This window comes from Tasmannia lanceolata, unplaced genomic scaffold (genome assembly GCF_043159265.1).
Source record: "Tasmannia lanceolata isolate RefF3 unplaced genomic scaffold, GAP_Taslan_0.1 ptg000013l, whole genome shotgun sequence".
Classification (NCBI taxonomy): Eukaryota; Viridiplantae; Streptophyta; class Magnoliopsida; order Canellales; family Winteraceae; genus Tasmannia; species Tasmannia lanceolata.
The window spans coordinates 43,455,965-43,471,147 of record NW_027518690.1 but is presented as its reverse complement, the minus strand read 5'-3'; the positions used below and the strand labels follow the sequence as shown (position 1 = coordinate 43,471,147).

The 15,183-nt window shown below is 41.9% G+C and overlaps 1 protein-coding gene and 1 pseudogene across 1 annotated transcript; both read left to right on the top strand.

The window, feature by feature from the left end:
* The first annotated feature begins 218 nt into the window (after positions 1-218).
* On the top strand, positions 219-5,260 carry LOC143889211 (chalcone synthase-like). Its single transcript, XM_077393395.1, has 2 exons — positions 219-484; positions 4,054-5,260. The coding sequence occupies exons 1-2, from the start codon at positions 307-309 to the stop codon at positions 5,043-5,045; spliced, it is 1,170 nt and encodes a 389-aa protein (XP_077249510.1). The 5' UTR covers positions 219-306; the 3' UTR covers positions 5,046-5,260.
* An 8,895-nt stretch (positions 5,261-14,155) lies between these two features.
* LOC143891299 (chalcone synthase 2 pseudogene) lies at positions 14,156-15,183 on the top strand (annotated as a pseudogene).

Genomic DNA, 15,183 nt, shown 5'->3' with positions numbered 1-15,183 from the left:
GTGGTTGCCATCCCAAGTGTGTTGCTAAAAGTCTCACAAGCCTACCTTTTCTTACTAACATACTATATATGTAACAGAAATTAATGTCATTAAAGTATATGGTCCCATCAACGACTACTCCATTGTTTTCTCTAACTACGCGTCTACACGTGGGAAAATCAAAGCATTAGCATATAAATAGAGAAGAGAATAGAGGGAAAAACCATCCATCCATTCTAGTTGTCTTTCATTCTCTTCTTGGTTGAGTTATTGCTTTCTATAAATACACAGCAACCCTCTTTTAGTAAGTATCAAAAGAAGAGAAAGATGATGACTGTTGAGAGCATTAGGAAGGCTCAACGGTCTGAAGGGCCTGCAACGGTGCTTGCCATTGGCACGGCGAACCCGGCCCACATCATAGAACAGACAGATTACCCTGACTTCTACTTTAAGGCCACTGGGTTTGATAAGGAGACTGCCCTCAAGGAGAAGTTCCAGCGAATATGTGAGCCAGCGAATATGTGTTCTTATATTGATATTTGTATTTTGCTAAAGCTCTGTTAATTAAGGCTTCTTTAAGCATCAAGTGTGTTTGTTTAAAACAAATTTTATGCCCATTTTTAAATGGTAAAATGGATGTAAAATTTGTTTTTATACGCTCATTTTAGAAAGAAACAGAGCCTAAGGGCCTCTCTGGATACCTCTAAAGTTTATATGCATAAAAAATTAATTACCTGTAAATTAATAATGTTTATATCTATCTTATTTTCAGGTAAATTTACATGTAAAAAATGGTTATTACTAGTTTTATATCTACTTCAGTGAGATTTTATACCGTGCATGGGTGTGATATCCTCTATTTCTCAAAAGGTACTGTGGGGGCAGCTTCGTAGGATGATCCAAACCGTTCATTTGTTGGTCAATGTAAATCATCTTCATGGGATGATCTAACCATCGGATCTATAGAGGTTTATATAATTTTCACGGTACAACATATTTAAGTTTTTGTCCAACAAATGGATAGTTTGGATCATCCTATGAAGTGGGCCCCATAGAACTTCTTGAAAATGATGGACTTCACCCGCACACCATATTCCTATCTTAGTAGAGAAAGTGATGGTTCTCACTATTTTTATATCTATCTTTAGTTAGAGAGAGAAAACCGTAACTAGTTTTATATCTTAGCACAGAGAGAGAGGGTGGGGGGGAGTTTACATGCAAAATTCTTCAATTCAGGGAAAGATTTACATGCAAAATTCTTCAAGTCAGGGAACAAGACTTACGTGTCGAAAACAATGACTAATGAGTAGGGAGTTGATTTTTATCTCCATTTTTCCACATACTTGTCAAAAGGTTCTAATAAAGAGATAATCCATTACTTGTTTCTCCCTCATAAGTTTTCTTTCTATCCTTTTCTTTTCTAACCATTTTTGAAGCCACTGTTAGTTGGCCATGTTTGGCGGCTAGTATTTTTTTCCATGATAAATTAGTGTCTTCAAGTGGTGAGAGAGGGAGAGGGCGGGTGGGAGAAGGAAAGAGATTTGAGAGACCATGAATTTGGGATGAGTATGAGAAGTGGCTAATAATAAATAAAGAGTAAATCCTATTTTGAGTTTTGTTTTTTGTTTACTTATTTTTAGCCACTTCTCACTACTTGGAGACACTAGTTTCATGATTTTTTGCCACTTCATCGGTTCTACCCCTCTCTTACCACTTGGAGACACTGGTTTATCATGAGAAAAATATGTGGTAAGAATCCAGGTTTTTCGTTTGAAAACAGTGTAAAAGAGGGTTCATGATCAAGCTGTTGTGTGCTGTCCTGGCAGCGTTTCTTGGATTTTCAGAAAGAAAATCAGGTTTTAAAAATCTCTCCTGCATCCTAAGATTTTTAAAACTTGAAAATATGGGAGGATATGCTCTCTCTTGCTGATGGAAAGAAGGGAGAGAAGTAAAAAAAGAGTAAAAAACGACGGCTGGTCAGCTTCTTGTCTTGTCTCTTAGCTACAATTTTGAAAAAAATCCCAGATTCTAAAATCTGCGTATCCAGGCCGTTTGGATACACGGATTTTAGAATCCAGGTTTTTAGTCTGAAAGCAGTGTAAAAGAGGGTTAGAGACAAGAGAAGAAGAGGACCAGCCGTCGTTTTTTACTCATTTTTTACTTCTCTCCCTTCTTTCCATCAGCAAGAGAGTAGCAGATCCTCCCATATTTCCAGGTTTTGGAAATCATAGCATGTAGGAGAGATTTTTAAAACCTGATTTTCCTGCTTAAAATTCAAGAAATGTTGCCAGGACAGCATCCAGCTTGATTCATACCCTCATTTACACTGTTTCCAAACTAAAAACCTGGATTCTAAAATCCGCGTATCCAAACGGCCCCTATATATGCCAAGCTATGCACCTATCACACGAGCTTTTAACGCTGCGTGCATGCGAAGCAGAGTATTATTCATAAGTACGGTGGGCCCACTTCATAGGGCGCGTGGGTAGAGAGGTGAGAAGTGGCTAAAAATAAAGAAAAAGTCGATCCTATTGAGTAGAGGTTTTTGTTTCTTGTTTAAACACTAGTTTCATGATTTTTGTTTCCTGAATATTAGCCACCGGCCTCACCCTCCCTACTTCTCTCACCACTTAGAGACGCTAGATTGTCATGAAAAAAAATAATCGTGGTAGCCAAAATTGCACTTCATGATTTAGAGGGAAATGATATGATTATGGTTAATTTTGAGTAGGGCTGCAACTCGGGTCGGGTTTTGGAGAACCCAACCCTACCCGAGAAATATCTCGGGTCGGGTCGGGTCGGGTTTTTTTTCGGAAAACCCACGATTCCCAAACCCGGCCCTACCCATGATAAATCTCGGGTCGGTTCGGGTCGGGTCGGGTTTTTTCACGTTGACGCAAATTTTTAAGGAAAATTCTTGTTTGGCAAGGCAACTCAACTCATAGAAGCAGAAATTACACTCACATTACACTTGAATCAAACAATGATGTAATTACACTCACATCACACTTGAATCAAACAATGTTGTAATTACAATCAAACAATGCTGAATCAAACACTTGAATCAATTCAACTCATAGAAGCAGAAATTACACTCACATACAGTAACAGTGGGTGCGTGGGTTTTCACTTTTAACTTTGGGATAATTACATTTCCACCCTCTCTAGTTTCTGACACATCCACTTCCACCCCTATAGTTTAAAACGTGACAAACACACCCCTGTAGTTTCAATTTGTTTAATGTTTGCCCCCTCAGCTGAAGGTTCATCCATAGATTGAAGGGTTAGGATGATCCGATGGAGCTGATTTTTTGGGCACACCCCTATCTATGTCAGGACCCATCAAATGAACGCTTTGGATCATCCAAATAATGTGGGCCCCTACCTGAATCCAAACACTATCAAAAAATCATCCAAATAATGTGGGCCCACATTGTTTGGATGATCTAAAGCGTTCATTTGATGGGTCCTGACATAGTTAGGGTGTGCCAAAAAAATCAGCTCCATCGGATCATCCTAACCCTTCAATCTATGGACGAACCTTCAGCTGAGGGGGCCTACCTTAAACAAATTGAAACTACAAGGGTGTATTTGTCACGTTTTAAACTATAGGGGTGGAAGTGGATGTGTCACAAACTAGAGGGGGTGTAAATGTAATTATCCCTTTAACTTTTAACTAACAATAGAAAAAAATGTACATACTATAACTTATGTAACTCGGGTCGGGTCGGGTCGGGCCCCTTCAAACCCGGCTCGACCCGAGATTCATGCGGGCTTTTGAATGCTGAACCCGGCTCGACCCGAAACCCATGAAATCTGAACCCGACCCAGGCTATTTTCGGGTCGGGTCGATGCGGGTCGGGTTTTACCCGGCTCGAGTTGCAGCCCTAATTTTGAGGGTTATATTATCTTAAATTGAAGATTCCTCCAAGTAAAAATGAATAGGATTAGTTCATATCTCTTTTCATGTGTAAAAAAGGTAGGAAAGTTCAGAAATATTTTCCTTTTCAAACTTTCGAGAAATTTCCTGGAATCCAAACAGGGCTCATGATATTTTTCCATGCGTGAGTGCAGGCAAAGGTACCGGGATTAAGAAGAGGCACATACTCTTAAACGAAGAGATAATAGCAAAAAATCCAAGCTTATGCTCTTACACCGAACCTTCTTTAAGCATACGCCAAGAGTTACTAGTAGAAGAGGTGCCAAGAATGGGAATGGAAGCTTCAAAAAAGGCCATCAAAGAATGGAATCAGCCCATGTCTAAGATCACCCACTTAGTCTTTTGTACCACTAGTGGGGTCGACATGCCAAGCGCAGACTACCAACTTGTCATGATGCTAGGCCTCGATCCGTCCGTTAAACGAGTCATGATGTACCAACAAGGATGCTTTGGTGGTGGGACCGCCTTTCGTGTGGCCAAGGACCTCGCGGAGAACAACAAGGGGGCACGCGTACTAGTCGTTTGCTCTGAAATTACCGCCATTTTCTTCCGTGGGCCCAGCCATTCGCACCCCGAACAGTTGGTTGCGAGTGCAATTTTCGGGGATGGGGCTGGGGCAGCAATTGTGGGGGCCGATCTGATCGAGAATGTGGAGAGGCCTTTGTTTCAATTGGTGTGGGCCGGGCAAACCATTGCGCCAAATAGTGAAGGGGCTGTGGCCGGGCAACTCCTCGAAGTGGGCCTCACTTTCCAATTGTGCAAAGATCTCCCCTCGATCGTGGCTACCAACATCGCAAATTGTCTAACCGAGGCGTTGGGCCCATTGGGGATTTCCGATTGGAATTCTGTTTTTTGGGTGGCCCACCCAGGTGGGCCCGCCATCCTCAATCATGTTCAAGCCAAGCTTAATCTTGATGAGGAGAGACTACATTGCAGTCGAAAAGTGCTAAGTGAATATGGAAACATGTCGAGTGCATGTGTGATGTTTATAATGGATGAGATGAGGCACAGATCTAGAGAGGAGGGATCGAAGACCACCGGCGAAGGTCTCGACTGGGGTGTTCTCTTCGGATTCGGGCCGGGCCTCACCATTGAAACCATACTTCTACATAGTATGCCTATCTAGGTTGTTCCCCTCCCTTTGTTTCTTCTCCCTCCCATCTTTTAACTTTTCTTTCATGTAAGCTTGTTCTGTGTTCCCCTTCCTTTGTTTCTTCTCCCTCCCATCTTGAACTTTTCTTTCATGTAAGCTTGTTACTAGTTTGGTATCTCTTTCAGATGGTCTTTGTACTTTTCTTTCTGATCTTTATTAAATAAAAATTCTTAAGTGCCTTTGCATTATGTTTATAGAGACTTTTAGAAGTAATTTTCATGAAAACACATGCCCAAGTTTTTTTTTTTTTTTTTTTTTGAATGACAAAAAAGTGGAGTAAAATGAAATGAGAACTTGGCGATCAACCAGGCATCGGGATAATCAATGTACATCCCGGATGAAGAAAGAACAAGAACTTTCTAAAACTAACATCAGATTGGCGCCATCCTTGGTGCCAAAATCCGGATTTGGGCGTCGGACGAGCGCTATCGGCAAAACCAGCAGCTTAGGTTGGTAGAGCTTCTATTCATGGTTGCCTGCGCTCTTAGAAAACAACGTTACAAGGACCCCGGAGTGGGGACTCGGAGGCACCCTCCGACGCTCAAGTCAGGTATTGATATCACAAATATCTAAGCAAGACTAATAGAGATACACATGCTTATGGGGGGAAACAGAGAGTCCTTTACCATTGAGCAAGGGGGGTGCCTCTTATAGGCTTAGAGTTCTTACACCATGTTTTGGAGTATAAGCCATGTGTCCTTGTGCATGCCATGTTTTTAGCATGTTTGCCACTTGTCGGTGTGCTTGCCATGCATTAGCATATATGCCACGTGTCTAAGGTAAGAGGGGAATTTATTTATTTTTCCTCCAACACTTGTCTTTATACTCTTCTTGATCATAATTAGATTCCTTTCGTATAAGGGTGACACGTGGCGGGATCTAACGATCCTACCGTATTTTCTCCCTATCATAATACCCCCCTACTCGATGGACCAAGGGAGTAAGTTTCTTTATCCGGTCACAGAATATAGTGACGAGGGTATTGATGGGAATCTGGGAAGGCGAAGGGGCGTGCTGCTACATTCGGCGGTTCTTTCTCAAGGGGTCACATTGTAGTTATGGGGCTCCGGTTGACCTCCCAATTGGAGAACGACACGTGTAGAGCGGGTTATTTCATTTCATAACCCAAGGGTTTCTCTTCAGGCTTACGAAGGAGGGTTTTTTCCGTCTTCTTCTCCATGAGCCTTTTTCCTTCTTCTTTTTTGTTTCTTTGAAAAAAGTTATTTTGAAGGCCCCGTTGGTTATGGGCCTCTTTATCGTTGTTTGTATGCCTTGTGAGCTAGATATTCCATTTGTTTTCCCTTATGCGTGCGAGGAGGCTGAGCGGGGCATTGACCATTTTGTTTTATGTTGTGCCGTGAGGAAGGGATCTTGATCTTTCCTTCGGGTCTGGCCAGATTTCTCTTTGATTCGTGGGTGTGGCTGAGTCCTTGTACCGAATTCCGAGCACTTTTTACTCAATGAGGCAATATTTCTATCTACGCGGAGTGATAGTAGTGTGGATGGACCCTTGTACTGAGGTCTGAGCCCTTCTTGCTCAACCAGGCTTTTTCTCCATCTACGCGGAGTGTGGCTGAATCCTCGTACTGGATCCCGAGCCTTTTTTGCTCAGTTAGGCTCTATTTCCATCTAAGTGGAATGGTAGTAGTGCGGCTGGACCCTTGTCCTGAGGTCCGAGCCTTTTTTGCTCAACCAGGCTCTTTTTCCATCTAAGTGGAATGGTAGTAGTGCGGCTGGACCCTTGTCCTGAGGTCCGAGCCTTTTTTGCTCAACCAGGCTCTTTTTCCATCTAAGTGGAATGGTAGTAGTGCGGCTGGACCCTTGTCCTAAGGTCCGAGCCTTTTTTGCTCAACCAGGCTCTTTTTCCATCTAAGTGGAATGGTAGTAGGGTGGCTGGATCCTTGTACTAGGGTCCGAGCCCTTTTAGTTTGTGTATGAATGTTCGTCCGTATGTTTCATTATCAATTTTTGAGGAACCGCTCGTTGGCCTTTCCTGGTGTGGAGAATGTCGAGCACATCTCTAGATGGTTATAGGAGAGAAAGGATACCTATACCACGCCGTCGTGAGTGCGGTGTTTGGGTATTCCTTTTATATGACGGTCATCTTTCTCTCGAGTGATTACCTCGGAGTCGACAGACCCGCCTGTTCTTTGTAGGGACAGGTCTTTTACATGGGAAGCGTTTTGGGTGTTATTCGGAGGATCATTCCCAATTTCACCTCTTCACTTCCTGTGCCCTTCCGCGCCAGCGCATGGCTTGGGCCGGAGGGTGGAGATCCAAATTTCATTGATATTGTCCGCGGTATCTCCGACCGTATAAGGTGGGATCCAGGTACCGTTGATGTCGTGCCTCGGTATTTCCGACCGTATAAGGTGGGATATGGGTTCCGTTGATGTCGTGCCTTGGTATCTCCGACCATATAAGGTGGGATTCGGGCTCCGTTGATGTCGTGCCCTAGTATCTCCCACCGTATAAGGTGGGATCCGGGTTCTGCTGATGTCGTGCCTCGGTATCTCCGACGGCATAAGGTGGGATCCGGGTTCCATTGATGTCGTGCCTCGGTATCTCCGACCGTATAAGGTGAGATCCGGGTTCCGTTGATGTCGTGCCTCGGTATCTCCAACCATATAAGGTGGGATCCGGGTTCCGTTGATGTCGTGCCCTGGTATCTCCGACCGTATAAGGTGGGATCCGGGTTCCGTTGATGTAGTGCCTCGGTATCTCCGACCGCATAAGGTGGGATCCGGGTTTTGTTGATGTCGTGCCTCGGTATCTCCAACCATATAAGGTGGGATCCGGGTTCCGTTGATGTCGTGCATCGGTATCTCCGATCGTATAAGGTGGGATCCGGGTTCCGTCGATGTCGTGCCTCGGTATCTCCGACCATATAAGGTGGGATCCGGGTTTCGTTGATTTCGTGCCTCGGTATCTCCAACCCTATATGGTGAGATCCGGGTTCCACTGATGTCATGCCTTGGTATCTCCGACCGCATAAGGTGGGATCCGGGTTCCGTTGATGTCGTGCCTCGGTATCTCCAACCCTATAAGGTGGGATCCGGGTTACGTGGATGTCGTGCCTCGGTATCTCCGACCGTATAAGGTGGGATCCGGGTTCCGTCGATGTCGTGCCTCGGTATCTCTGACCATATAAGGTGGGACCCGGGTTCCGTAGATGTCGTGCCCTAGTATCTCCGACAGTATAAGGTGGGATCAGGGTTCCGTTGATGTCGTGCCTCGGTATCTCTGACTGTATAAGGTGGGATCCGGGTTCCATTGATGTCGTGCCTCAGTATCTCCGACCATATAAGGTGGGATCCATGTTTTGTTGATGTCGTGCCTTGGTATCTCCGACCGTATAAGGTGGGATCCGGGTTCCGTTGATGTCGTGCCTCGGTATCTCCAACCATATAAGGTGGGATCCGGGTTCAGTTGATGTCGTGCCTCGGAGGGGTCTTTTGGCGACGCTTAGCCTTGGGGAGGGCTTTTGATTTTAGCTTAGAACTTTATAGCCCATCATTGGCGGAACTCTTTAAGCTCGACCTAGAGGAAGAACTTCAACACAAATGTTAATTGTGCAATTGGCATTTCAAAAGCAAACATAGAATTTCAATAAGATAAAACTGTAACCAAGATATTTTGAGGAGAGCACAGCTTTACGCATGGTTTAGAAACCTCAATAGTGATCATTTACTTGGCGACTTGAAATACTCGTTTGTTTACCATGACTTTAACCGCAGATGGTTAGTATGTAGCATTTCCATATAAGCGCCCATTAAATAAATGGCCCGGATTTTTCAAGCCATTTAAATAACTCAAGGATTCCATCAAACAAATTAGCTTTAAAACAAAGTCAAAGTTGATTATCGAGAGTCCTTTCTTGTGGTCGGCCCCACTAGTATGGTGTTTTCTCCCAAAGAAAGCGATATATTTGCCTCCTTTCCTTCTCTGGGCCAACCCTTTCTTGTGTATTTAGGAGTTCTAATTTACACTACAAAGGGGTAGCCTGAGGAATAGAAGGGGCCGATAAATCATTTCCCTTCCCACGCAATAAATGATTCTTAGGAGCATAGTCTGACATTGGATGTTTTTTTTTAATATCATTTCCCTTCCCACGCAATAAAGGATTCTTAGGAGCATAGTCTGACATTTTTTATTTTTTTTAGGTGGTGCCATAGCTGGCTGTGAACTATGTTTTACTCCAAGATGAGTTTTCATTTGCCGAAGAAAGAGGAGTGAGATTTAAAATATCTTCAAACTATGATCATTTGATAAGAATAAAGAGAAAGTTTTGTCCCTTTCTCTTCCCAAGGTACAAACATCTTTCTTCCAAGTTCCAACACAAGTAGTGAGAAAAGACAAGATATGACATAAATGAGGCATATTCTCCCTTCCCTAGGTCTCCGTTCACTTGTTTTCCCGTTGCAGGAAAGGAAAGGATTCTGATGTGGCAAAATGGAAAGGAAAGGAAAAGATACTGTAATTTTCCCTTGCTTTCTCACTGTTCACTTGCCCAGAAAGTGAGGGAAAATATGCAGGAAAGACGAATTACCCCATTTTTGCAGAAAAAACATAAGATCTAACCCATTTAAGCAGTAGATCTAACCCATTATTTAGGTACTCTATTTTTTAAAAATTGATATTTTGAGAAAAAGGATGGATCTGTTTGAAACTCACAGAGCCCAACAAACCCCTTTTTGCTGGATTTTGTGATTTTCAAAACGCTCAATTTTTTGCAAAAAAAAATACCTGAAACAAACAGAGACCCCATTTATGCCATATTGAGTTCGACCCTTCCAACAAATCCAACCCATTTTCGAGTTTCAAAAAAATGGAGTTTCAAAAAATGGGTTTGATCCTTCCAACAGATCCAACCAATTTTCGACGGAAAAAATGGAGTTTCAAAACACCATATTTTGCCAACAGAGAGAGAGAGAGGGGGAGAAGGAGATTCCCAACAGATACAACCTTTTTTCACACAGAGAGGGGGTCTCAAAAAATTACTGAAAATAGAAGACAGAGAGGGAGGGAGGGAAAGGGAGACGAGATCTTACCTGGAATCGTTTGCCGGAGGGAAGATCTCGCCGGAGGGAAGATTTAACGGCCGAATTTGGATATGAGGAGAGGCACTTGTGCAGAAAAGGGAGGCAATGAGAAACTCTTGCTCGACTAATTTTCTCGCTCGAGAAAGGAAAGTGATTTTCCCATGGTTTATGCGAGAAAGTTTCGACAGAATCTGCGAGAAAATCCCTTTTCCACATATTAAAAAGTTATTTCCACATCCGTAAATAAACTTTTCCGAGAAAACAACTGAACGACGAGAAAATAAAATTCCTGAGAAAATTTCGCTTATTTTCTTTTCTTTTCATTTCTCAGGAAGGCAAGTGAACAGAGCCTAGGGTAATCTTTGCCTTTCTTTACCCACTTTTTGTAGCAATCTTGCCAAGTATGGAAAAAGAAATTAAGTATATTAAACAATTCAACTTTGGGTTCCAAGTGTAATTCTTCATAGGGTTGGCAATTTCACCCGGGAAAGCGGGGATCCGCCTCGCCCCACTTGGGGAGGGGATTCCCCGATTTGAGAGGGGAAGGGGATTTAAAAAATTCCCCGGTGCGGGGACGGGGAGGGGAAGGGGATGTAGTTGGACCCGCCCCGCATTAATGCCATTTTTTTTTTTTTTATTTTTTAAGTGTTTTTTTTTTGGGAAAACTACTAGAAACCCCTTGGATTCAAACATATCTACAAGATTCCCCCAAAATTTTCATAATTACCATTCGTACAGTTATGTCCCTGAAATAGCATTTTATATTTTCTTTTACCCAAAACTCATTGGGCATTGGCCCTCATTATAGTAGTATATTACCAGAAATCCCTAAAATCTCTCCATCGAACCATCACTGGAAGGCAATATTAAAACCTTTGAAAATCTCCTTCCCTCAAATAAAGGCCACATCTCTCTGATGAGTGATGAGATTTTATATGGTGTACGCTCATATAGTCCATTATTTTTCAAAAAGTAATGTATGGGCTACGCTATAGGATGATCCAAACTGCAGTGGAGAAGGGAAGGGGAAGGGATGGGGATTAGATATTCCTCGCGGAGAGGGGAGGGGGATTCCCCACCATTCCCACAGTGGGGAGGGGAAGGGGAGGGGGAAAATTCCCCGGAGAGGGGAAGGGGTAGGGGACCCCAACATCCGGCCCGGACCCGCCCCGTTGCGAGCCCTAATTCTTCATAGCCATGGACTTTCATGGATGCACATTTGTCTTTCTCGTAAGAAGAAATACACTTCCAAATTCAAGAAGCATGATGGCTCTATCACTAGCAGTTTTCAATAAAGGTGACAAAACAAGATTGAACTTGGCATGAGTGCCATTGCCAAAAAATTGCCCACGTATCTTTAGACGTATTTGGGTAGATATTTGGGTTTCTGGGATTTTTGTTTTACCCTAGTGATGGGTGTCATTATCAAAATCATGGGATGCCATCATCAAGAACAATATGCTTACTTAAAGAGCCAGGCTGCACGAGAGATCATGTTTTTTATTTTAAAATTTATTGACCTCTCTTGTCAGCTGGCTTTAAAAAAAGCTTATCTTTATTTTGAAAACGATATGGCAATCTCTCTGGTCACTTGCGCATAGATATATAGGAAAATTCTCAAAAAATTGTGATTTTTATCTGAAAATCTAAAAAAGGGGTAGAGTTGGCTAATTTCTCAAAAGGGGTGAAACGCATCCCAATGAGTGTTTTAGGACAAAAATGCCCTTATGTTGCCTTTCCCTCCAAGAAAGTAAGCAACAAATCCCAATGCATTTCACCTACCTATTTGACTTTTTTACCTTCTTCTTCCCACGCCAAAATCAAACTCCATTGGCTATTGTAAAAATCCCAAACAAAATTCCATTGCAGAGAGGTGAAACTCCCCTCTCCTAAAATGTAGATTTTATTGCATCTTTTATTTTTCTTTGGCTTTCAAACCTAAGCTTCTCAAGTAGCTCCATTGTGATACATTTGCATACATTTAACATGTTCCTTACATTGCTATGGTGTATTGTCATCATCTTGTTTACTTGTTAGAGATTTGTTATGGTTGTGTTAGGTATTTGTTATTGTCATCATCATCTTTCCAATGCTATGGTGTATTGTCATAATCTCTCTATCTCTCTATTACCCTCTATGTTTCTATTTAGAGTAAGCCATGATGAAACTTATGTCTATACAATTACAACCATTATTTAAATGTGTAGAAGCAATATTTTGTTCTCGGAACTACTGTTGATATCTGAGAACCAGTATTTAAACACTCAAAAGCAGCAATTATACCTAGGAACCACTATTTACCACTATGTAGGTTCCGAGGTATAAATAGTGGTTTCCAAGGTATAAATAGGTGTTCCGAGGTATAGATAGTGGTTCAAGAGTAAAAATATTGCTTCACACATTATACCTTGGAACCATGTATTGGTTCCAAGGTATAAATAGTGGTTCCAGAGTAGACATATTGCTTCAGACAATCTAATATTACTTCAGTGGATGTCAAAGTTGCAATGAATTTATGAACAATGGGTTAAATATTGTCTAAACAGTTAGATCATATTGTGGTTCATAGTTTAGATGGCCTAATACTTGTTCCGTTCCGAGAGTTTAAATTGTGAGATTGAAATAGTTATGCAGTCAAAACCACTATAAAAAGTGAGAATGACTGTATTTATTTGTTTTAAATACTCAGAACCACTAATTAGACCTATGAACCACTAATTATACCTAGGAACCACTAATTTGACCTAAGAACCACTATTTACTAGTATTTAGTGGTTCCAAGGTATAAATAGTGGTTCCAAGGTAGAAATATTGCTTCACACAATCTAATATTACTTCAGTGGATGTCAAAGTTGCAATGAATGTATGAACAATGGGTTAACTAGTTGTCTAAATAGTCAGATCTTATCGTGGTTCATAGTTTAGATGGCTTAATACTTGTTCCGTTCCGAGAGTTTAAATTGTGAGATTGAAATAGTTATGCAGTCAAAACCACTATAAAAAGTGAGAATGACTGTATTTATTGGATTTTAAACACTCGGAACCACTAATTATACCTAGGAACCACTATTTACCAGTATTTAGTGGTTCCAAGGAATAAATAGTGGTTCCAAGGTAGAAATATTGCTTCACACAATTTAATATTACTTCAGTGGAAGTCTAAGTTGCAATGACTGTATGAACAATGGGCTCAATAGTTGTCTAAACAGTCAGATTTTATAGTTGTTCATAGTTTAGATGGCCTAATACTTGTTCCGTTCCGAGAGTTTAAATTGTGAAATTAAAATAATTATGCAGTCAAAACCACTATAAAAAGTGAGAATGACTGTATTTATTGGATTTTAAATACTCAGAACCACTAATTAGACCTAGGAACCACTAATTATACCTAGGAACCACTAATTTTACCTAGGAACCACTATTTACTAGTATTTAGTAGTTCTAAGGTATAAATAGTGGTTCTAAGGTAGAAATATTGCTTCACAAAATCTAATATTACTCCAGTGGATGTCAAAGTTGCAATGAATGTATGAATAATGAGTTAAATAGTTGTCTAAACAGTTAGATCTTATAGTGGTTCATAGTTTAGATGGCCTAATACTTGTTCCGTTCCGAGAGTTTAAATTGTGAGATTGAAATAGTTATGCAGTCAAAACCACTATAAAAAGTGAGAGTAGCTGTATTTATTGGATTTTAAACACTCGGAACCACTAATTATACATTTTCACATATTTTACACCTGTCTGACGGAATGGTGAAAAGGTCGACCTGTAATTAGTCTTCCTACCTGTTTGGTCAAATGGTGAAAAGGTCGACCTGTAGTTAAAATTCATGGTAACCAAAAATTCAAGGTAGCTCGAGGGGAAATGATATGATTATAGTTAATTAGAGGGATATATATTATCTTAAATTGAAGGTTCCTCCGAGTAAAAATGAATAGGTTTAGTTCACGCCTCTTTTCATGAGTAAAAAAAGCAGTAAATTTTAGAAATAATTTCTTTTCCAAACTTCCAGAAAAATCCTGGACTCCAAACAGGGCTCATGATATTTTTCCTTCGGGTGGGTGCAGGCAAAGGTACCGGGATTAAGCAGAGGCACATACTCTTAAACGAAGAGATAATAGCAAAAAATCCATGCTTATGCTCTGACACCGAGCCTTCTTTGAGCATACTCCAAGAGTTACTAGTAGATGAGGTGCCAAGAATGGGCATGGAAGCTTCAAAAAAGGCCATCAAAGAGTGGAATCAGCCCATGTCTAAGATCACCCACTTAGTCTTTTGTACCGCTAGTGGGGTCGGCATGCCAACTGCAGACTACCAACTTGTCATGATGCTAGGCCTCGATCCATCCGTTAAACGAGTCATGATGTAGAACAACGGATGCTTTGGTGGTGGGACCGTCTTTCGTGTGGCCAAGGACCTCGCAGAGAACAATAAAGGGGCCCGCGTGCTAGTTGTTTGCTCCGAAATTACAGCCATTTTCTTCCGTGGGCCCTGCCATTCCCACCCAGAACACTTGATTGCTAGTGGCAATTTTCGGGGATGGGGCCGGGGCAGCAATTTTGGGGGCCGATCCGATCGAGAATGTAGAGAGGCCTTTGTTTCAATTGGTGTGGGCCGGGCAAACCATTGCACCGAATAGTGAAGGGTCCGTAGCCAGGCAACTCCTCGAAGTGGGCCTCACTTTCCAATTGCGCAAAGATCTCCCCTCGATTGTGGCTACCAAGTACCAACATCGAAAATTGTCTAACTGAGACGTTGGGCCCATTGGGGATTTCCGATTGGAATTCTGTTTTTTGGGTGGCCCACCCAGGTGGGCCCGCCATCCTCAATCATGTTCAAGCCAAGCTTAATCTTGATCAGGAGAGACTACATTGCAGTCGAAAAGTGCTGAGTGAATATGGAAACATGTCGAGTGCCTGTGTGATGTTTATAATGGATGAGATGAGGAAGAAGTCTAGTGAGGAGGGATCGAAGACCACTGGCGAAGGTCTCGACTGGGGTGTTTTCTTCGGATTCGGGCCGGGCCTCACCATTGAAACCATACTTCTACATAGTACGCCCATCTAG

Coding starts and splice junctions, on each gene's coding strand:
- LOC143889211 (XM_077393395.1), top strand. CDS start 307: ATGATGACTGTTGAGAGCATTAGGAAGGCTCAACGGTCTGAAGGGCCT. Junction 485..4,053: donor GGAGAAGTTCCAGCGAATAT/GTGAGCCAGCGA, acceptor GCGTGAGTGCAG/GCAAAGGTACCGGGATTAAG.